The 23021-nt window shown below is 31.9% G+C and overlaps 4 protein-coding genes across 4 annotated transcripts; 1 reads left to right on the top strand and 3 right to left on the bottom strand.

The window, feature by feature from the left end:
• Positions 1-5010: 5010 nt before the first annotated feature.
• Positions 5011-7804, top strand: LOC145620192 (protein LURP-one-related 12-like). The gene is made up of 2 exons (XM_081674821.1): positions 5011-5405; positions 6992-7804. Exons 1-2 carry the CDS (start codon positions 5190-5192, stop codon positions 7406-7408), a joined length of 633 nt encoding a protein of 210 aa, XP_081530947.1. The 5' UTR covers positions 5011-5189; the 3' UTR covers positions 7409-7804.
• A 9414-nt stretch (positions 7805-17218) lies between these two features.
• Positions 17219-17638, bottom strand: LOC145619963 (uncharacterized). Its single transcript, XM_081674635.1, has one exon. The coding sequence runs from the start codon at positions 17636-17638 to the stop codon at positions 17219-17221; it is 420 nt and encodes a 139-aa protein (XP_081530761.1).
• A 241-nt stretch (positions 17639-17879) lies between these two features.
• LOC145619962 (F-box/kelch-repeat protein At3g06240-like) lies at positions 17880-19049 on the bottom strand. Its single transcript, XM_081674634.1, has one exon. The coding sequence runs from the start codon at positions 19047-19049 to the stop codon at positions 17880-17882; it is 1170 nt and encodes a 389-aa protein (XP_081530760.1).
• Positions 19050-20778: 1729 nt separating this feature from the next.
• Positions 20779-22940, bottom strand: LOC145620968 (glucan endo-1,3-beta-glucosidase 14-like). The gene is made up of 3 exons (XM_081675707.1): positions 22714-22940; positions 21373-22394; positions 20779-21006 (listed from the first exon to the last, which is right to left on the bottom strand). Exons 1-3 carry the CDS (start codon positions 22808-22810, stop codon positions 20917-20919), a joined length of 1209 nt encoding a protein of 402 aa, XP_081531833.1. The 5' UTR covers positions 22811-22940; the 3' UTR covers positions 20779-20916.
• Positions 22941-23021: the final 81 nt, after the last annotated feature.

Below are 23021 nucleotides of genomic sequence, written 5' to 3'. Positions count from 1 at the left end.
ACGGAAATATAAAATTGGCTGATGATTAGGTTGAGTAATTGGGTCACTGGAAAAGACAATTTGATTGAAAACATATTCTAACATTTTTTTTTTCCTTCCATAAAGTGAGGGGTGTACGTTAAAATGATTATAATTTCTTGAGAATATTTACATTCATTTCACAATTCCATGAAATAGATAGATAGATAGTTATTGTATTTTCCTACTTGGCAAATTGAGACAAGTTTATGGTAATGAGTTTTTTCAATAGTTAGTAGTGGGTGTTGGATTTGTTGAATATTGACAATTTTGACTGAAAACACATAAACTTCAAAATTTATCCTAAGTATTATATTTCTGACTTTTATATATGAAGTTGCATACTTACATGTAGTGATATACTTGCTTTTTCGCATGGAGTAGCAACTCCTAGCAAGTATAGCAAGTGCATAGCAACTTGCTTTTTGTTGAATTAAGAGAGCTGTCATTTTGTCATAAACTATATAAAATTGCATCCATTTAAATTTAACGTTATGCCTCATTTTTATAGCAGAAAATAGTTGCCCACAAATCGATACATTTCTGTTACGCAAAACGAGGTACTTACATTAATTTTTTGCTAATTCCAAGATCAATTCGGGTTCTTAAGGATTATAATGGCCCCTAAAACTGTAACAAAATATTTTTCGACGCCTAAACTAATGGAAAAGTTGAATGGGTTGCAATTTACAATCTATAAGAACTTTTAATTGGACTGCAATTTGCATTTTTTTTTTAAATGGCTGCAATTTACAATATACAAACTTTAAAGGGTTGCAGTTGCCAAATTTCCCATTCAAATTTGATGTCAATTTATTTTTTGCATATTGTGCATTAGCCACAAATCTAAGATCAAGCTAGTAGATACGAGTTATTTAGGGCCTGTTCACATTTACTTAATTTCAGTTCAGTTCAGTTCAGTTCACTTCACTTCATTTCAGTTCAACTTTTAATTTCCTTCTCTAATAAAATATTCATTTCAGCTTAATTCAGTCCATTTCAGTACAGTTCAGTTCAGTTCAGTTCATCTCAATTCAGTAAATGTAAACAGGCCCTTAGATTGCTAATAAAAAAATTAATAAATTAAATATGTTTTTTTCCATTCTTTTGTAGCTGATATGTTTCCGTTATCACATTTGTCAATGCAATAATTACATTACTATCAATGAGAAAAAATTTAGAAAAGTTGACAAAATTTATGCATGATGTTGATAAATCCAACAATATTTCATTGTGATTATGTTTTTTTTCAAACTAAAAAGCAATTAACCAAGCATGTCAATAAAAAACAAATAAAGGAAGTACGATGATGTTGATAAATCCAACAATATTTCATTGTGATTATGTTTTTTTCAAACTAAAAAGCAATTAACCAAGCATGTCAATAAAAAACAAATAAAGGAAGTACGCAGACCTTAGCTTTACAATTAATCGTTATAAACACCAATTCAAAGATTTTATGAGAAAAAAAAGTCCCAATTCATTCCAGCAATAAGTATAGTTCAATTCATGAATTACATGTGATTATCGACTTAAGGAATAAATTGAAAAATTAAGGCCTGCTTGAAGGAATAAAGATCATCTGAAGGGACAATGTACAAGTGTTCTGAGGTAGGAATAACGTTTTTTAATTATTGTGAAATGAGTTTTAGCACAGCAAAGGTTGTTCATTGATTTTGACATACCCATTGTGAAATTATAGATGTGTGCTAAAACCAATTTTGAGTATAAAATCAGTTTCCTCTCAAAATTAACTACTCGTAAAGTCGTAAGTATTGTGTCAAAAAAAAAATAGTCGTAAGTATCAAAGGATTCATCTGGTTGCTAAATCCCATGTCTAATCATATCTTGAAGACCTAAAAATAAGCCATGGTACCTCCAAATATAGGGGTACGGTACCGAATAGTTTTTTTTTTATTATTATTATTTTTATTTTATTTTTTGTGCGCGCACAAATAGTGAAGAGTTATGGGTGTAAAATTAGTTGTCAAAAAAAAAAAAAAAAACACCCGTGTAAAATTGTACAAATAATTTGATAAATTTGTTCGCTATTTATATTATCTTATCTCGTCCATCCTCAAAGTGTATGTGTTACATGAGACCGTTAACTATATTGTAAATAAAAGATTATAGAAAAAGTATATATTCATAAATGTTTTGAACATCCCGACTTTTGAAATTTTAATATAAGTTTTTTGACACTTTGTATAAATTTTTGAAGTTTTTTTTGACAATTCTTGTATATCAATTTTTGCTGACTGTGGTAGGTGGACTAACAGTAAAACCATAAAATGTAAAGTAGACTAAGGGTCTGTTCACATTTACTTAATTTTATTTCAATTAAGCTCCAATCAATTCAATTCTATTCAGCTCCTAATTTCCTTCTTTCATAAAATATTCAATTCAGTTCAATTCCAATCAGTTTAGTTCAATTCAGTTCAATTTAGTTTAGTTCAACTCCAATCAGTTCAGTTCAATTCAATTCAGTTTAGCTTCAATCAGTTCAGTTCAACCCATTTCAGTAAATGTGAACAGAACCTAATTCAATATTATTTGCTAAGTTCTAAGTTTATGAGTTAAGGTTTGCTAAGTATTAAGTTTACAGCTCGTCTTGTGTGCGGCCGGCCACACCGTGTGACAACTTAAAGTAACCCCTATAACATTAATTAAGTAACCTCTGTAATACCGACCGGGTAACCCTTATAACATTGTCCGAGTCACTTTATAAAAATGACAAAGTAACCCCTTTAACACTGACCAAGTAACCCCCATTACACTAACGAAGTAACCCTTATAGTGGTTGGCCACACGGTGTGGCCAGCCACATATAAGACTTTGTGTTAAGCTTATGATGAGATCCCGTCAAAAAAAAAAAAAAAAAAAAAAAAAAAAAAAAAATTATGATGAGATATGATTAAGAATAAACATTCAAAGATAAAGTAACATATCAAACTATGATCCAGAAGATACACTGCACATAATCCTCGTACAACAACGAACTCAATCACCAAAAATATTTTAGATTTATACAACAAAATTAAAGCTACTTATAGCTACATACGAGTACAATTTTAAGCTGTGTTTCAAAAAAAAAAAAAAAAAAAAGAGTACAATTTTAAGCTCCTTTTAGAACATTCGCGGCTTATATTGAATTTATATGTAATGATAAGTTGACATCAGTATCATGGACTGGTGCGTATATTAGAGTTTAAATGTATATTACTAGTAATAATTTAAATGACGCAGAAATTATATTGTTAATGATAATTTTTTATAATGATGTGAATCAAATAAAAGCTAAGCATGCATGGTTTGGTAGCATTAATAATTTTAATGATGTGTGTTTCAAAAAAAAAAAATAATAATTTTAATGATGTCACTTAATATTTCATAGATATTGAGATATATACGCCACTTATTTCATTGAATCTTTTTATTTTAACGTAATCAACAATAAGATTTTTTTTTTTTTTTTGAACGGGAACAATAAAAGATATTTTTTCTTGCGTACAAATATATAGTTATAATATTAATATTAAAATTTCATCACATGATTATATTTTACAATAAATGTAACAAAATTCCTTCCAAGTTCCAACTCACATTATTCTTTAAAGTTTCTTTTTCACAAGTCATAGCTTACTCACATTATTCTTTACACTAAAATTCAAATTAAAGAAGGCATACTAATAATGTATACTTATAATATATATATATATATATATATATATAATATTTTTTTAATATTTAGGGCCTGTTCATATTTACTGAACTGAACTGATTGGAACTGAACTGAACTGAACTGAATTGAGCTGAAATGAATATTTTATGTGAGAGAGAAATTAAGAGCTGAACTGAACTGAACTGATTGGAACTGAACTGATTGGAACTGAACTGAACTGAACTGATTAGAGCTGAACTGAACTGAACTGAATTGAAATTAAGTAAATGTGAACAGACTCTTATAGTTATTAGTATCACACACATGTTTCCTTTCAAAATAAAAGATATAATTCGTATAAAATATACATAATTTACTCAACTGAAATGTTTCTAAATTTTCATTTTAATTATATCTTTTGGTCACAAATCTGTAGAAAATACTTCTTTTTTTTTTTTTTTTTTGAAGGGTAGAAAATACTTCTTAAATCTTAGTATTATTGATTAAAGGTGTATAAAAAAAGTAAGTATTCTCCTTAAATCTAGCTCTATCTATTCCTATATACTCACTCCGTATTTTATGTAGTACAAGTATATGATTAGAAAAAAAAATATATTCTATTTCACAATTGTAGTGGAGTATTGTTGATAAAAGAGATTATAAAAAGAAAAAGAAAAAAAGAAGGGTATTCTCTGGTCTTACATACACAAACACAAGTGTTTTTGACTCCTCCACATACACTTTGTATTATGTCATGTGAAAAATAAAATATTTAATACGTTACAAAATCTTCAATGATAAAATTTGTTAACATATGATATATCATATATTCCTTTGTTGACTAATAAAAAAAATATACACTAGCTTTTCTTTATTATATCAAATAACTTATCGTATAAAATTATGTGTCGTGAATTCGTGATAAACGTTAAGATACGATCATTACTTCATTAGTGTGTACTATTAGACATGCTCCCATAATCCCATGAACAATCCAATCCATCTTAGTGAAAGTGTGAGGAATGAGCAAAGAAGAATGAACAAGTTTGAATGAGAAGATATTTGATGTACGAGTTAAGTATATAGTCGATTCAGCCAATAACGAAAAGAATCATACTTTTGCTTAGTTGTCTCCAGTTCTCATATTACTCTGCGTGTTGCAAGTATTTTTTATTTATTTATTTTATTTATATATATTTTTTATATTTTTATATTTTTATTTTACTCGCTTTTAATTTAATTTTCTTTAAATTGACATAAAGCAAAAGTCTCTATTTTTGCGGGGTCCCCCAAATTTGTTGGTATTTATATGAGCAACTACCTTTCTTTGCACTTGTACATTTTTCATCACACATTCTCATTTACTAACGTATCAACCTTTGGCCCCTCTCAGATATTACACCATTCATCCCGCGTCCTCGGTGTAGACTTTAATATCCCGTATTTTCATTCTCGAGTTAATTATTTCAAAACGGAGTTTATTCGACGAAGAAATTTCAAAACTAAAACAATGAAGGTGGGAGAAAGTGGGTTTATTTCTAAGGAAGAAACACATTTCACTGTTTGTAAAACTTCCCTATTCTTTACGGGTGATGGTTTTACGGTCTATGATAACCACGGTGATCTCGTCTTTCGAGTCGACTCGTATGGTCCTGATTGGCGTGATCAAGATGAAATCGTTCTTATGGATGCTTCTGGCCATTGCCTTCTCACCGTCCGTCGTAAGGTTTGTTTTTTTTACATCTATATATTCTCGTTCAAAACAAATATATTTAATCATATCATTACATCGTAACTTTACTTGTACAATATTTTATTTACTACGTGGTACCAAATTTGTTTCAAACAACAAATTTGTTTAAAACAACAAATTTTTAAATCAAATAACTCAAAATAAAGTTCGGGGGCTGGTTACCTACCCGCCCCCAACAAAGATCCGCCCCTGAATGTATTATACATCGAAAAAAATAAAAGAAATTGTATGAAAATCGAGTTGACTCATTGATTAAGAACTTGTGATTATCTTTTCACTTTAGAATAATTAAGGAAAAGGGTTGTTCTAAATTGTGGTTTGGGTTAATGGGTATAAATTAGATTCTTGATTCTTTGAATAATATAGTTATGACTCGTTCAATTAGCTCAGAGTCAACTCGTGAGTTAGAATAGTACAAAGTACAAATTAAGATCTAGATGTTTCAAGAATTTGTACCTCTACTTTTATTGTGGTACCAGTTTTAAATAATGATGTAGAATTAGAATTTAGAAATATGCCTGGTTTTAATAATTTTGATAGAAATTATTTTCAGCCTATCCACACAAATAATGAATATTCCAAATGCTATTTTTTCCAGCCTCAATTTTAGTATAGTCAAGTCATGATCATGTTTTGGTTCGTCTTTTAGTATGATGTTCTATTTGTATCTTAGGGGAATTTTGAAATTAGGAACATTATTCATTATCAATAATTTGTCGATTTATATTTCCGGTTTTGATATATGCAGTTTAGAAGTTACTTCAAATATACTCCGTACCTAAATTTCTAATTCACGTGTTATCTAATGTTATTCCTTCGTACGAGTACTAGTTATGGAGTAAGACTAGTAGTGTTTAATGTTTCATCAAAATTTAGCATATATCAATCTCTCACTCTCAAGTACTCGTACATACTTATACTAAGTATTATTGGACAAAATAAAGCAATTATTGAAACTTTTATGAAGTGTTAAAAGCATAAAAAGTTTAATTTTAGTTCAGTACACATATTTTCTAACTCAATACAAAACTTTTAGAAAGCAAATGCGCATGATTAAGAAAAAGAATTAACTTTATGTAAAATAAAACATGGGATTTATTCCATATTAGGAATAAATTAATAAGGAGCATTTTAATCTAAGTTCAATCGTAGTATCAATCCTCATCCCATTATCTAATCTTTTAACTCGCATTTTTACATACCAAAGACGCTCTTAAGGACCAGCATAGCTAGGTAACTTTGTATAATATATGCTTGAAAATAATATAGTATATTGGTATATTATGAGTACATTTCGAAAAATTTCACAAATCACAAGATTTATGAATTTAAATTACAAGTTGAATTGTACTAATTACTATTTGCATAGTTGCATTACAAGTCGTGAGGCATTGACCTTCTCAATTTACGTACGATACAAGTATATTTTATGTAATGATGTCGGTCGATTTGATTACTTTGAGTAATTATGTAGTAGCTTAGCATGTTGATTTATTCTTTAATGTTTAGTTAATTTATTTTCGCGAAACCTTAATTAAAGCCTTATTAATTAATCACAGAGACCAAGCTTACACAATAGATGGGAAGGTTACACCGGAGAAAGGACCGAAGGATCAAAGCCAATATTTAGCGTGAAAAGATCATCGATAATCGGACGGTCAGGAGTGACCGTAGAAGGGTACCAAAATCCAGGGGAAGAGTACTTAATAGATGGTTCATTTACACAAAGAAGTTGTACCATATATGATGCTACAACTAGGGAAGTTATGGCCGAAATACGAAGAAAAGTGGACACTTCATCTAACGTGGTGTTGGGTAAAGACGTCTTTTCGTTACTTGTAAAGCCCGGTTTTGATGCCGCCTTTGCTATGGGCCTTGTGTTGGTGTTGGACCAGATTAATTCCGAAGGGCTAGTAGATGCCATTTCTAGTTCCGAATCGGATGGTTCCAATGGTAGCGGTAATGACTCCGTGTAATAGTATGTCTCTAGTTATTAGATCGTCTAGTTTGTTTAAAATGTGAGTAACGGACATTTAATCGTACGATTAAATTTCCGGTTACTAGACCATCTAATAATGTGAGAAGCTCATTTGCCGTTGATTCTGGCCCGTTTCGGGCCAATGTTTTTTTTTTTTTTTAGTTTTTTTCAAATTTTGGGCTAAGGTAGTTTTTTTTTTTTTTTCCCTTAATGTGGGCCTTGTGGCAACGTGTAATCTGGTTTTCGATTAGGTGGTCCATTTGTTGATGTCTTTGTGTTTGAGATATTTTTGATGTAAATTATAAATTCTCAAATTACTATTAAAAAAAAAAACAAAAAGGAAAATAATGCTAAACTACCTTTTTAATAAGTAGTTGGATTTATCCTCTCCCAAAAAAAAAAAAAAAAAAAAAAAAAGTTGATCTGTCTATTTCAAGGTTGGTTGGATTTTTGTTGATCCTTCCTGTTGTTGATTTGATGACTTTGATGATTTGATCATCGTCGGTATTGTTGATGTAATCACTAGCGGTTTAAGAATGTTCACAATTCCTATTCCTTTTGTAACTCGGAGTATTTCATTTAAGGCCAATTTAAATATTTTGATCGAATTTTAGTTATTAGCTCCGTTTTTTATTTTGTGCAACAATTTCTAAAAACAGAAATTACACATCATGTGTAACAAAGTATTTATGGTATTTTTTGTGCAATTACTTTTCTACCCTCACTTAAAATTTATTAAGTATACTTAAGACAATTAAATAGAATTCATTAAGCATAAAAAAAATTTATTAAATTATTAGCACAACTTATTACATAATCAAATTGGTTATACTTATTACCTTTTTACTACAAATTATATTAAATTTTACGTAATGAGATTGTTCTATAATCTGCATATTGAAAATTAACTTAACTAGCTAGCTAACATCCACCCATAAGATAATCTTTGATTAATTAGGCGATTTTATCAAATGCATGAAGGTATGGTAAATGTTAATAATCATATATTAAGTACATTTCAAAAATAAATAGATATCTACGTATCGATTTCCAAATCTGAATAGAAAAAGCAGCCATTTTTTTATTAATCATCTTTAGGTATGTGCATGTTAATTAACTAAGTATTAAGTAGTATGCATGGAAATTAAAAGTATTTAGTTTGATACTAATTGATTATTGATTAACCTTTTTATTTAATAATGACCTTGTGGTAGGCCTCAAAGTTTTGGACATGCAAGTGAAAGTAGGGCATGCATGCTCATGCTCAAAGCAATAAAAAACTTACACAAGCTTTTTTTTGTTATTAGTTAATCAAAAGGTGCTACTCCGTATAATTATAAGGGTGCTTGATTTTTTTTTGGGGTGATTGAAGTGAAGATTATTAATTTATACGAAGTACTAAATAAAGTAATCGATCTATAAATTTTATTAACAACGTGTACATAAAAGATAGCCGGGGTCGGGGGGTCAAGCTGGCCCCTGTATGAGGCTCAATAATGCATGGAGGTCCTCTCTTTACTGAAAATTATTATCATCCACTTCATTCTCCATATGTGGGCTTCAAATTTACAATGACATGAAAGTTTAGTGAATCTCACTAATATGACAATTGACAAAGATGTCACCTTTTAGTTTGCAGCTTCCATGCTCTCGAGCTTCTTTTATGTTCAGTTGTTCATAACGTAGTCCACATCCCATCTATATGTAGCCAATTATGTTAACAAATGGTATCTTCTGGCAACAACGTAACAATAACAAATAGATAGACACCATTAGAGGAAATTATAATTTAGCTATCTAAAATATTTAACACCAGCAGACAATAACAGTGTTTTGAGTGGTATGTACTGTATAAATTTAGAAAATGAAACTAACTCTCCACTGATCCTACGTAATATGTCCACAACTCTACAAGAAGCTAGAAATCTTTGTTCTCTTAAAGTTTTACTCCGTACACAACAAGAGGTTACAAGTTTATAGATTGTTCTTTTAGGATTAACTTTACTTTTATTAGAACTTGTTTAGTTGTATTGGTATTGTTAGTCACTATCTACAAAGATACTTGGTGCTTTTGTAGATCATCGGATCACATTGATGAATTAATTAACTATATTAACCCAAACTTTATCATATACGGTTAACTAAATTAGTATGACTACTAATGGTCATTTGCGGCGTGTATGTTAATGCTTTTGTAGTACTACAATAGTTTAGTATGAGTACTACAAAGAAACTTTGTTCTTTAATAATTAAGCAAAATTAGCCGCAAAAAAAATACACTTGTTAGACAATTTGGGTTAAGCAATCTTTCCACTTCAAACCCACTTTCGGCTAAGGAGGACGTGTGCATCTGGTCCCGGCGAAAATTCAAACCCTTGATCCATTTTGTACATTATCTTTGCACTTATACTTCGTTTTTTCGAGGACAAAGATCCTACTAAATTGACGTTTTTCATATGTTAGTCGGTCTAGCTATAAGAGTAGCTTAGCGAGAGGAGTGTATACAATACGTACTTTCTCGCTCATAAGTAAAAGATTATGATAATAAAATTGAACAAAGTCATAAGGTGAGTTCCCCACCATCTATCTATACTAGCTATTGTGACATGCAAAAGTAACGATAGAATTATTACTTGTACCAAAAAGATAACATATATGCTCATTAAATTACTAACAAAGCAAGTGACTAACATATGTAACATTCCAACAAATTCAATTTAACTACGTCAAAGATTTAGCTTCAAAATAGGAGATATTCTGTATCTACTATCTAATTAACTTTTTTGAATAGATACTATCTAATTAACTTAGCGATCTAAAAAGTTGGACTTTTCAAATTTCAATCACCACTAATATAATCCCTTCATTCATATTCTTTCACGTTTAATTTTCACCATTTATATGCATGTCTAATGTCTTGATCAATATTTAGGGTACCACCACCACCACCACTCATCATCGTATAGTCTTCCTCAATAACAACAACATCAAACATATCAACATCATATCATTAAAATTATTAAATCAAAGTGTGAGTCGTCTTCCCACCTCCTCTTTCTTTATGCATGTGTTTCGGTCCCATGCATGAACTACCTAGGGCCTGATGGCCTAGGGCTAAATTTCAATATATAAACATATCTTAATTATTTTTTTAATTATACATATATAAATGAACTTTATTTTAATAAACTAGATGATTCCAAGCCTTTATTTGACGTGATGGATTTTGAATTTTTTTTTTCTTTTTAATAATAATTTAACTTTAGCAAAATAATTTAAATTCAATACTCCGTATATATCAAGTGAAGAAAACACATCTTAAATTACCTGAATGGTTATGTACTTATGTTAGCACTTGTACATCAGTACATGATCCATCACAGTGTCGGTACGTTGATGGATCTGATTATGGAATTAATCTTGTCATTCATTATGTAAATAATCATGATAAACATTTCGAGAATTATTGATATTATGTACAGTATATATTTAATTAACATCATGTCCTTGAATTTTTTTTTAAAATTTTTTTATCATTTGACGCGTCCTTGTGTTTGTTATAGGAGATCACCATAAATATCCTTGCATAGTTGCATGTCTCTTCTAGGAATATATCAGCTAATCAGCAATCACACTGTAATCATCATGTATATAACTAATACTCCGTATAAGCCAAATAATGCTAATGAGATCATAATTAAGAGAATATACGATCTTTCAGTTGTGAGCATATTTGACAAAAATATAATCAGATAATTTTAATAATTATAATTATATAAAAGATTTGCTGCGCTTTAAACCAACCCAATATCCTATTATGTACGTGGCCATCTCTTGAACTATATTGTTTAATGTTTCTAGAATGATTACAAATTGCAAATAGCTCAATATATAATCTAAAACTTGTTATTATACTTCGTATATTTCTGGTATAACGTGGTTTAATTTATAATCATATATAAAAGGCTATTATATGATCTTCTACTAGTCTAATATATGCATGTGCACAATAGTACTGACCTTTAAAATCTTTGATACTTTTCGAGTGCACATAATAATTTACCTTCCACACCCAAAGAATATCGAATTCTTCAAAACGGATTAGTTTAGCTCAAGGAATCACATGATTAAGAACAATGTTGATGTCAAATCTTGCCTCAAATTCCTTTCATTTTGTTACACACGAATACTAAAGATAATTAGTCGCGATATTATTCGTGAATAAAGTGGTTCATTGGAATGTTAGGCCGGTGGAGAGTAACAAATCCTAAAGTCTTTTTTCTCATTGAAAGTTCATCTTTCATTACATCCTCCTTTTTAGTTAGCACATACATTTAGAATAGAAAAGGTTAATGATTCTTTAAGTCTAATCAATATTTAAAGCATTATGTAAGGTGGTTAATTAAGTGAACCAACACAAATCATGAAATAGGAGTAATATAGTGGTTCAGAAATTTAATAACCGCATGAGAAATTGAGAAGATCATAGTACATATGTTGCTTTATGTGGCCGACCAAACATGGCCATGAATCCCATGATTAGTCTAAACCAATTTTGAAGTTGAGCACAATTGGTTGTTGGAGAATCGAAGAGACCTCTAGCCTTTAATTTGTGAAGAGCTCATTTAGCAATCAAATGTTATGATTATTGCGGACTTTAGAGTCTAGAGTCCGTTCATGAGGTGCAAATTCAAAACGCGTGTGAAATACAAAATAAAGATATATACACGTTATGTGATAATGTCATATATATGTTTATATGGTGTTTAACATGCTTTATTATAGAAGCCGGTGATGACATTCTACATTACGATTTACGAATTGATCGTATATGGTGTTTAACATACTTTAGTTACCAAACTTGTTTGAAGCAATGATGGATACGAGTACAATAACTTGTACTCCGTACGAAAGTTTGGTTTATAATTTTTCTTGGGGATTCAGGATTTGTAGAGGCCCAATAGGCCCAATAATAGAAAGAATGTTAGCAAAATAGGGCTGCCAACTAATAGGCCCGGTTTTCTTGATTTGGTTGGACTTGTAATGTTGATCACAACAGAAGTCACAATTAAACACTAACAAAAGCAAAAAGTTAACAATTTCGGGTTAGTTTATTCATTGAGTTATTAGAAACAGAGAAGATAGAATGATGATTGAACTTTGTAATAAGAGAATATCTTGATTAGAGTTGAGCATGAGCAGTCGGCCAGGTTCGAGCAGCCATTTCCCGACTCGTAATGTGGTCGTGCTCGATTTTTTCGGGAAACATTTGGGGATGCATTATATGGTTATACATGTATAATTACTTTGATTTAATTTTATGGCTAAATCAAATTTTTTTTAGGATATAGTCCGATCTGGCTTTAACACCTCTTATATACCTTCAGGAAAAACACATAGAGGTAGGTACATTTAAGGGTAGTTTTTTTTACACCTTGTATCCTAGTGTATATAATTTTTTTTAGTCTAGCTCGGCCCATGATGAATGTTACTTTGATCAATCCAATACGTTCTTCAATTAAAGTCAACAGCAGTCAGGCCTTTCAGAATTTAATTAGAAATTTTGTATTTGTACAAAGAATTAATTCCATACACACTTTATAAAATTGCATTAGCTCTAAAGTTCTCCATGTACACATATATAACAGGCTAAAGAAATTATAAAAAAATTCCCCAAAAAATTAGGAGATTACATTCAAAAGTATTGATGCCGTGCATATTGTAATTAGAAACAAGTAGGAGCATCCAAACCACCCTTGCGCTCCAAGTGCCTGCAATTACAAGTTTTTCAAATATTAATTATATTCACAATAAAGGAATATATATATTAATTATATTTACAATTTAATTCCATTTTTTTTTTTACCAAAAAATCAAAATTTATTAATTAGATCCTAGTAAAAAATTAAGTACCACGTTATTTGTGGTTCCGAATTTTATCTGAATTTAATATATAGTTTTATAAAGTAAGGTCATATTTTGGTACAATTGTCAATTTTCAAATTTCAAATTTGGATTTCATACGTGAATTATTATATGACTAATAGTATATTAGTATAGTTTATATTCAATAGTCAATACTAGCTAGTAACAATAACGAACAAGCCCTTATCAATTGTAACGAATAATTGATAAAAAAAAATGAAATAAAAAATAGGAAAATTTGTCAAGAATAAGCCAACCTTTACATGATTAGCTCAAAATAAGCCAATTTTTTTATTAACTCAAAATAAGCCAACTTTTAAAGGGTATTTTCTTTTAATAGGTACAATGATCTACTACCTACTAAACAAGTCATATTGTTTTAATTAAAAACTTATTAAATTTCATTCTAGGTTAATTATAATTACTTCCAATCAACAAATAAAAATAAAATAAAATAAAAATCCCAAGTAGTTCCACCCACTGCCTGCCCCCCTCCTCATTAGATCCCTTGACACCGGCAGCCGGTCGACCCCATCCCCTCCCTTTTCCCACCCACAACACCCACATGGCCACATCCCTTCCTTTCTCCTTTCCCGCTTCCCCTTACCTCTTTCGCTTCTAGGTCGCCGGAAATTCGCCGGAGGAAATGTTCAATGAACAACTTCAATGAATATCTGGCGAACTTGGTGAGCTCGAATATTAATGAAATCAATCAAATTGTTTAGCTAAATCGAAAATTAAACCTTAAGTTGAACAAAAAAAATAGGCATTATAATACAGAGAATTTCAAGATCTACAACTGAGCTCAAATCATGAAATTCGAACGAAATTCTTACAGCTTATCAATATAAATTCACAGGTTCAAAACTTATAACAGAAACACAAATTAAGCTAGTAATTAATAAGTGTTAATAAGTGAAGAATAAAAAAAAATTCTTAAAATTAGCACATATTATTAGCTAATAATATCAGTAGATTAGTGATATTGGTTTTCGTAGCTGGAAACCTGAAAAGAATCAAGCCATTGTAGGATCGACGGTAATTCAAGCGGCGTCGATTCATTTTTTTTTTTTTTGATGCATTATTTTTTTTATAAAAAAAAATTAATAATTGAAGAAATTGTTAATTGAAAAAAGCGAAGTAATTGTTAATAAAAAAAAGGCTTTTTTTTCCAAAAACAGGTTTCTTTTTTATTATTATTATTATTATTTTTTATTTTATATAAATAACAATTAATCAAAAATAAATCTTAATTAAATTTTTAAATAGAGCACCAACCACATATTGACACATGGCATAATTTACCGAAATAACTGGTTTCCCCAATGTTCAACAGGCCATAACTCATTTTGGAAAGATACTTTATAAAGGTTGACTTAATTTTAGTTAATTAAAAGGTTGACTTATTTTGAGCTAACTAAACAAAGGTTGACTTATTCTTGACAAATTTTCCTAAAAAATAACGAATCGTACCTTTAATGAAGGAGCTGAATGAATGCCAGTAAAACCAATATGATAAGCAACGCTACCATCAGGCTTAAACAACCCAAAGTTTCTCTCAGAAGTAGGTCCAGGCTTCAAATTTTCATAATTATTTGTTCCATTTTTTTAATAACACATACCAAGTATGGCATAATTATTTGTTCCATTTTTTTAATAACACATACCAAGTTTCTCTCAGAAGTAGGTCCAGGCTTCCAATAATTTAATAACACATACCAAGTATGGCATAATTATTTGTTCCATTTTTTTTTTTTTTTTTGATTTTTTATTTATCTTTACTAGGGATTAGTGAGAAATGATGGATTAGTTTGAGATTGCAAGCAGAGTAGCCATTTATCATGTTTCAATTTATTTAATAATTTATTACCCATTATTCTGATATTTTTCTGATTGGGGTGTCACAATAGCTTAATATCCCCATTTATTCATTTAAGTACCGATAATTATTTTGTTTTATTATGTTTATTTTTTGCCGAGACTAAGGGATAGTTCAAGTTGTTAAAGCTTTTCTTTCGATTTCAGCTGATCCTAGTATCAATTTTTATCACTCGCCCTTATGGCTCTCTAAAAAAATAATAATAAAAAAAAAAACTATAAAAAAAATTGCATCTCAGAAAATATTGTAAGGAGTATTTGATAAAAATCATAAGAGTTTTATTCAAGACTTAGGACCAATATCAACATCTTTGGCCTTCAATAATCAATATACTTTCAAAAAATTCAATAGTTTACTCATGTTTTTCTAAATAAAAACTAAAATTGCTATAATGGGCCTAGTGGCAATGAATTAGCGATGCGGTCCACCAACTTTGTCAAGAACATTTTCATTTTCATCTTTTTATAATAAGAAGTCCAAAAGTGCTCCTCATCATCGCCAAAAATGGCGTATATTTGCTAATCTTTTCGGGTGGTTCCACATTTTATCAACAACGATATTTGAAAAAGCAAACAAACTTTTTTGAATAAACATTTGCTAACCTTTTTTTTTTTTTTTTTTTTTTTTTTTTTTTGACGAGAAAAATAAATCAAACTATATTAAGAGAAAGTTAGGGAGTGTCAAAAATAACAGCTGCTACAATGCTAGGGGGAACCTCTTCGGTCCACACCCTTAAACCATCATACTCTCTAATAATGTTGGCTAGTTTATGAGCCACCCCATTCCCTCTTCTCCCCACAAAAGCATAATCAAAAGATAAGCATAAATTAGCTAGAAAAAGAATGGCATTCACAATGATTCCGAGCCTCGAGTTGTCACGTTTGCCTTTCTTCAATTTATGATAGAGGTTCAGGTTGTCCACCTCAAGGATCAAATGCGAGAAGCCCGTCTCCATGACCATTGTAACAGCATGTCTAGCTGCCATTGCCTCAGCAATAATGACGTCAACAGGCCCTTTAGCTTGAAAGTACAGCAAGTTGCAGCGAATAAATCACCTTCCCAGCCACGCATAACACCACCACAACCAACCACACCATCATTGAAACAAGCAGCATCTGAGTTAATTTTGACAAAACCAGAAAGCGGGGGAGTCCAAACAGCAGTGCTTGCCTATGTAGTATTCAGCTCAGAAGGGGAAGGATCATTTCCTTTAGCATACTCACCCACAATGGATACCGCCTTCAGTAACACCTCTTCAACAAGAGTGCTTTTTTTCTCAAACAACCAAGAGTTGCGTTTCAGCCATACCCCCCCCCCCCCCCCCCCCACAAAATATACCAAAAGTCATCCCACCATAATTTATCTTTGAATTTTGAGGTCAGCATACCCCAAAATTTCTTAAGAGCCATAGCCTCCCCACACGATGAATCAAAACGGAGCGGGGAAGCATACCACACACGTTTAGCATCTGAGCACAGGAAAAGAGCATGCATAGTAGTCTCAACATTTTCACCACAGCAGGGGCAAGTAGAATCTAAGCTCATACCTCTTCTTTTCAAAGTCTGTCTTACAGCAATGGCATCATGAAGAACACTCCACCCAAACAATTTGATTTTAAAGGGATTTTCGCATTCCACAACCTGCCCCAATGTGAAGAACAAGAGTTCATAGACGAAGAAGGATGATTAGAATTTATAGCATTTTATTGCACATAACACACACTTCTAACAGAAAAAAGGCCATTCTTCGAGTGGTGCCAGGACCAAAAATCAGAAGTGCAGAACCTGCCAAGGGGAATTTTGGTGATTTCCTCAATTTCCCAACTGCTAAAATGAGTGACAAGGGCCTCCATATCCCACGCTTCATTGCTGATAAGCTCACTAACACAGCCGGGTGGGGTGGCTGTTCTATCTCTGCTGTAAAGGATGAGGCCTAAAGTTAGGCTGAGTCGGAACCCATGGGTCACCCCAAATCTCACTATAGTTTCTGCTAATAAAAGCAAGCCTATGGGACACCATTGCCCTCTCTACCAACATGAGCATAATCAATGGAGGTGCATCTATTATACAGATTGAGAATATCATTCGTTATGCGGCCAAAATCAGAGTTTTCTCTTTTCTTACGCTTCAGATTGTGGATCAGCTTCAAACAATCAGACTCAAGGATGATTTTTGTTATACCCGACTCAATAGCAATAGACAAAGCATGTCTAGCAGACATAGCTTCTGCAACATCAGCACGCATCTCACCTTGCACAGTAATGCACGTCCACACAGTCACGAACAACTCCACCCAAACGGCCAAACCTGTAACACCATCACCACAGCAAGAAGCATCCGAGTTTAGCTTGTAGAAGCCTGAAGGGGGAGCAGCCCACTTATGGATTGTAACTTGTATCCAGCAGCAGAGAAGGGAAAAGAGCATTAGCTATCTCAAATACCCCAACAATGCCGACTGCCCTATGAATTGTGGCTTCCACAGGCACCCTTTCTTATCAAAGCACCAAGCATTTCTACTAATCCAAATTCGCCAAAGGAGGGCCCAAAAAGTATCCCATCCAAATATTATTATCATAGGAGCTGTGAAGGGATAAAATCCAAGGCAAAAGTGGACAGTTAATTACCACATTCGGGGTTTCCTGCACCAATCGAAGGGGAAAAGCATACTAATGCTCGTTGGACTCCATTGTTCCAAAAGGAGAAATGAGACTCTCAACATAACCTGTTGCTCTTGGAAGAAATATTTTTTCCTTAGGAATGTAAGCATCTCCCTGGAATAGTTCTTGAGTATCCTTATTAAAGCCAATTATCTTATACTGCTGGCTATGACGACGTACCAACAAGAACTTTCCGGTGGGAGTGACAGTATCAATAAACTCATCTTCAACTGGAATAGAAAAAGATTTCTCCCAAGAATTCCAATCATCATGTTTTCTCATCGTCCAAATATCAGGATTTTGACAAGAAGAAGAACAAAGCAATGACAAATACCCATTCATTACAAAAAAGTTTGCAGAATCATACTGATTCAACCAATCCATGAATGGAACTTGTTTCAATTGCTCATTAACTAAATCAAAACCAATAATGCGCTTGGGTCTCTCTAAAGAGTGAAGTTTTGTTGGAGACCAATACAAAACATCACCAAAGACCGTTGTCGAGGTAAACAATTTATCATACAAGCAATTACAATTCCCTTCAAGATCACTAATAAGTTTCCACTTCCCAATCCTCAAAGAATACAAATAAAAACGATGAAAACGAAACCCTCGACCATTAGACTTAAATGAAGCGAAAACAATCCTGTAGTCGTCTATAGACGGAATGTAGCCAAACCAATAACTAATCGACTTGACTTGTTGACTAGTAGGATTAATAATCTCACAACACTCTTTTGTAGCAGGATTAAACACACAGAAGAAGGAAAAAAACTTAATGTATTCATCACTCATAACAATATGCAAGCAAACCAGACCATTAGAACTACCCACAATATGTACTCCCTCCACATTTCGATCAAAATATAGAGAATAACCTAAATCTAAAACTAAAGGGGGTTTTAAATTGTTGAGCTCATCATAAGGCAATAACAATAATTGATGATTAATTTTATTTGCAATCAACAATAGGAATTGACCGGAGGAAGATAAATTGAGATGGGATTTAGCAAATTGACGATTAGAAATTGTAGAAAGCCATAATTTGGAAACTGATTTGAAGCGAATTAGGGTTTTTACCGGAAGTCTTGGGAGAATTTGATCAATTATGAGATGTTCTGGAACATTCACGGAGTTGGATGAATCTGCTGCAATTTTGATTTCCTCTGAATTCGACATAGCTTACTTGCGGAGTTCAAATTTGGGGAAATTTTGATGGGATTTTTTTGAGGAAATTGGTACTCGTATAATTTGCAGCTGAAGTTAAGTTCTTATTACTTTGAGTCAATCTGAAATTGGGGTTCATATCTAATAGTCAAATATGAAAGTCTGGCACATTGGTGATTGGTGTGGGAGTGATTGTTAAAGTAGTGGTTTGGAGTGAAAGCATGGCTGCATGGGTGTCGATTCGGATAAACAATTCGGGTTTGGGTTGGGTTTGTCAATTTCAATTCAGGTTATAACAAGTTGGTTTATACCGGGTTAAAATGATTCTTTTATTTTAAGGAAAAATGAAACTTATTCAATAATATTTATTCAAAAAAATGCTCAATATTTTTTCCATATTTTGGTAAATTTTAATTTTGTAAATCATATCATGATTTGGTAAATACTCTAAATACAATGAATCAGGTGTAATAATCTTTATATAGTAATTGACATTAAAAATATCATATCGTTCACCAAAAAAAAAAAAAATCATATCATGATTTGGCAAATATTCTAAACTCAATGAATTTTGTGTAAAAATATTTATATAATATTTTTTGACATTATATTGTAATTGAAATAAAAAATATTATTTTTTATAAAACAAAAGTGCGTTGTTGGAGCCTTGGAGGTGTTGTTTGGTAGAACCCTAAATCCCCATTTTTTTTTTGGGCATAATTTATCCCAATCTCTCTAACTTATACGGAGTAGTAATCAATCGAAAAGTTTCAACAATCTCCTCTCTGTTTTCTGCATTTCAACCACCCAGGTATTTTTTTTTTTTTTTTTTTTGGAAATTTCCCATTTCTTGAATTCTCAATTTCATTACTTTTATTTATCAATACAAATGTTGATCAGTTTCAAATTGATCCTTTAATTATTCCTTCTTTAATCTGCGTTTGGAATAAATTGAATTTTTTATAACCCTTTTCTTGAATTCCCAATTTCATTACTTTTGAACTAATACAAAAACTGATCAATTTCGAATTACTCCTTTGATGATTCCTCTCTGTTATCTGCTAAATGTTTTTTTTTTTTTTTTTTAATTTCCTTTTCTTGAATTCCCAATTTTAGTCTTTTGAACTAATACAAATCAATACTAGTTGATCAATTTGGATGAATTTCTACATTACGAATTGATCTTATATGGTGTTTAGAAACAGAGAAGATAGTTAACAATTAAACACTAACAAAAGCAAAAGTTAACAATTTCGGATAGGTTATTCATTGAGTTATTAGAAACAGAGAAGATAGAATGATGATTGAACTTTGTAATAAGAGAATATCTTGATTAGAGTTGAGCATGAGCAGCCGGCCAGGTATCTTGATTAGAGTTGAGCTTGAGCATGAGCATGAGCAGCCGGCCAGGTTCAAGCAGCCATTTCCCGACTCGTAATGTGGTCGTGCTCGATTTTTTCGGGAAACATTTGGGGATGCATTATATGGTTATACATGTATAATTACTTTGATTTAATTTTATGGCTAAATCAAAATTTTTTTAGGATATAGTCCGATCTGGCTTTAACACCTCTTATATACCTTCAGGAAAAACACATAGAGGTAGGTACATTTAAGGGTAGTTTTTTTTACACCTTGTACCCTAGTGTATATAAATTTTTTTAGTCTAGCTCGGCTCATGATGAATGTTACTTTGATCAATCCAATACGTTCTTCAATTAAAGTCAGCAGCAGTCAGGCCTTTCAGAATTTAATTAGAAATTTTATATTTGTACAAAGAATTAATTCCATACACACTTTATAAAATTGCATTAGTTCTAAAGTTCTCCATGTACACATATATAACAGGCTAAACAAATTATAAAAAATTCCCCAAAAATTAGGAGATAACATTCAAAAGTATTGATGCCGTGCATATTGTAATTAGAAACAAGTAGGAGCATCCAAACCACCCTTGCGCTCCAAGTGCCTGCATTTACAAGTTTTTCAAATATTAATTATATTCACTATAAAGGAATATATATACACAAAGAAAACAATTTAATTCCATCTTTTACTAAAAAATTGAAATTTATTAATTAGATCCTAGTAAAAAATCAAGTACTGTACCACGTTATTTGTGGTACCAAATTTTATCTGAATTTAATTTATAATTTTATAAAGTAAGGTCAGATTTTGGTACAATTGTCAATTTTTAATTTTGGATTTCATACGTGAATCATTATATGACACATAGTATAATTTATATTCAATAGTCAATACTAGCTAGCAACAATAACGAGCAAGCCCTTATCAATTGTAACGAATAATTGATAAAAAAAATAACGAATCGTACCTTTAATGAAGGAGCTGAATTAATGCCAGTAAAACCAATGTGATAAGCAACGCTACCATCAGGCTTAAACAACCCAAAGTTTCTCTCAGAAGTAGGTCCAGGCTTCAAATTTTCATTGAACAAGGCAAAAATATATGCCTTAATAGGTGTATGTGGTTTGTAAGGTGTTCCTTTCTTCTTGTACAACAACTTCTTTAGATTATAATTGTACGTCCTTGCATTTTTCAAAGTGGCTCCGACCTCGTTCGGATCCCCCTTGGAAGCCCACCCGGTCTCGGACACGATCACCTCCATCTTGGTATACCCTACCTTCTCTAGTGCAGCATAAGCTGCATCGATTTGTGCCATGAACATGTTATCATAGTGAAGTCTCGTTTTTGTGTCGAAAATCCCGGGGTTTTTCTTAAATAGGGCATAGTTAACATCAATATGTGTAGGATCACTAATGTAGGCTAAAAAAGGGTAGGCATTTATGTAAAAAGGGGAGCCAACTTGGGAGAAAAATTGTAAGAGTGGCCTCATGTAAGGCATTATTTCTTCCCTAAATGCCCCCGCCGAGGGAGGGAAGGATGTGGCGAACACGGCCTCTGAGTGAGGGCTAGAGAGTTGGATTGAATTAGCTAATTGAAGGCGTTCGAGGGCTAGGTACATGTTTTTTACCGCGGGTACTAAGGCTTCCCATAGGTCTTGCCCGCCCGTGCTGCCTAAAATTTCGTTACCTACCGCGATTCCAACGATTTTAGTCTTGGGAACAAATGGCTCTATGTTCTCCTTGATCCAATCCACGGCTCGTTCTCCATTTGCTGCTATATCCTTCAAGAATTCGTTCCCTAGTCCTACTATGATTTCGATTCCACTATTTGCAAACGCGGTTAGGACACTATGATCAGCATCGTAAATCCTTGTGTTCTTTATTTTCGCGGCTTTGAGGAGGGTTACTACACTTTCCGGAGGTGGGAGGTTATCCGCTATTCTTCCGTAGTTCACCCCGTATGTTCCCGTGAATGCATTTGCAGTTAAAGCTGCAAGGAATAATGTGAAAAAATAAAATTGAGTTAGTAATGAAAAGATTAAGCTATAACAAATAATTAATAACAAGGCATGCATACGCACGTAATTCATAAGTTCAAATTCAAAAACTAGTAGCTAAAAAGAAGTTTATTTAGACAATGCTTATTTTTATAACGTGACATTTTATAGAAACTCCAAGTTTATAAATATGACATACATACAGATTATACCGCTATGTACCCTCAATTTATGAAATTGGCTACCCGTGTTTTCTAATTTGGTATATGAAACTTATGATTTGAAAATGCAAATGAAGAATGGCATACATACCATGATGAGAAAACAAAGCGAGGGAGAAGAGGAAGCAAGAGAAGAACCCCATTTGTTTGAAGGGCTTGTTATTAACACTATTGATAAACCATTCCATGTATAAATAGAAGATATGTTTATTTGTAACAAACTAACAATTTAAAGGCATGTGGGAATAATTAAGGAAGTCTAAGTTATAATATTGAACATAGGAAGCTAAGAAGAGGTTTCTTTGATGAGATGCAATTAAGAAGTTGGAACTTATGGATATGGTGTACAAAGATTCCGTAAGTAAGAGAAAGAAATTAAGATTTTTTTGGATCATTTGT

Source organism: Chenopodium album, chromosome 27 (assembly GCF_948465745.1).
Source record: "Chenopodium album chromosome 27, dcCheAlbu1.1, whole genome shotgun sequence".
NCBI lineage: Eukaryota > Viridiplantae > Streptophyta > Magnoliopsida > Caryophyllales > Amaranthaceae > Chenopodium > Chenopodium album.
The sequence above is the reverse complement of the archived record's forward strand: the minus strand, read 5'-3'. Positions and strand labels throughout refer to the sequence as shown.

What these genes read in the sequence shown, in the direction of transcription:
- LOC145620192 (XM_081674821.1), top strand. Translation starts at nt 5,190, where the DNA reads ATGAAGGTGGGAGAAAGTGGGTTTATTTCTAAGGAAGAAACACATTTC. An exon ending in TTCTCACCGTCCGTCGTAAG is followed by an intron (nt 5,406 to 6,991) that starts GTTTGTTTTTTT and finishes AATTAATCACAG; the next exon opens with AGACCAAGCTTACACAATAG.
- LOC145619963 (XM_081674635.1), bottom strand. Translation starts at nt 17,638, where the DNA reads ATGCTCTTTTCCCTTCTCTGCTGCTGGATACAAGTTACAATCCATAAG.
- LOC145619962 (XM_081674634.1), bottom strand. Translation starts at nt 19,049, where the DNA reads ATGTCGAATTCAGAGGAAATCAAAATTGCAGCAGATTCATCCAACTCC.
- LOC145620968 (XM_081675707.1), bottom strand. Translation starts at nt 22,810, where the DNA reads ATGGAATGGTTTATCAATAGTGTTAATAACAAGCCCTTCAAACAAATG. An exon ending in CGCTTTGTTTTCTCATCATG is followed by an intron (nt 22,395 to 22,713) that starts GTATGTATGCCA and finishes TATTCCTTGCAG; the next exon opens with CTTTAACTGCAAATGCATTC. An exon ending in ATTCAGCTCCTTCATTAAAG is followed by an intron (nt 21,007 to 21,372) that starts GTACGATTCGTT and finishes TTGTAAATGCAG; the next exon opens with GCACTTGGAGCGCAAGGGTG.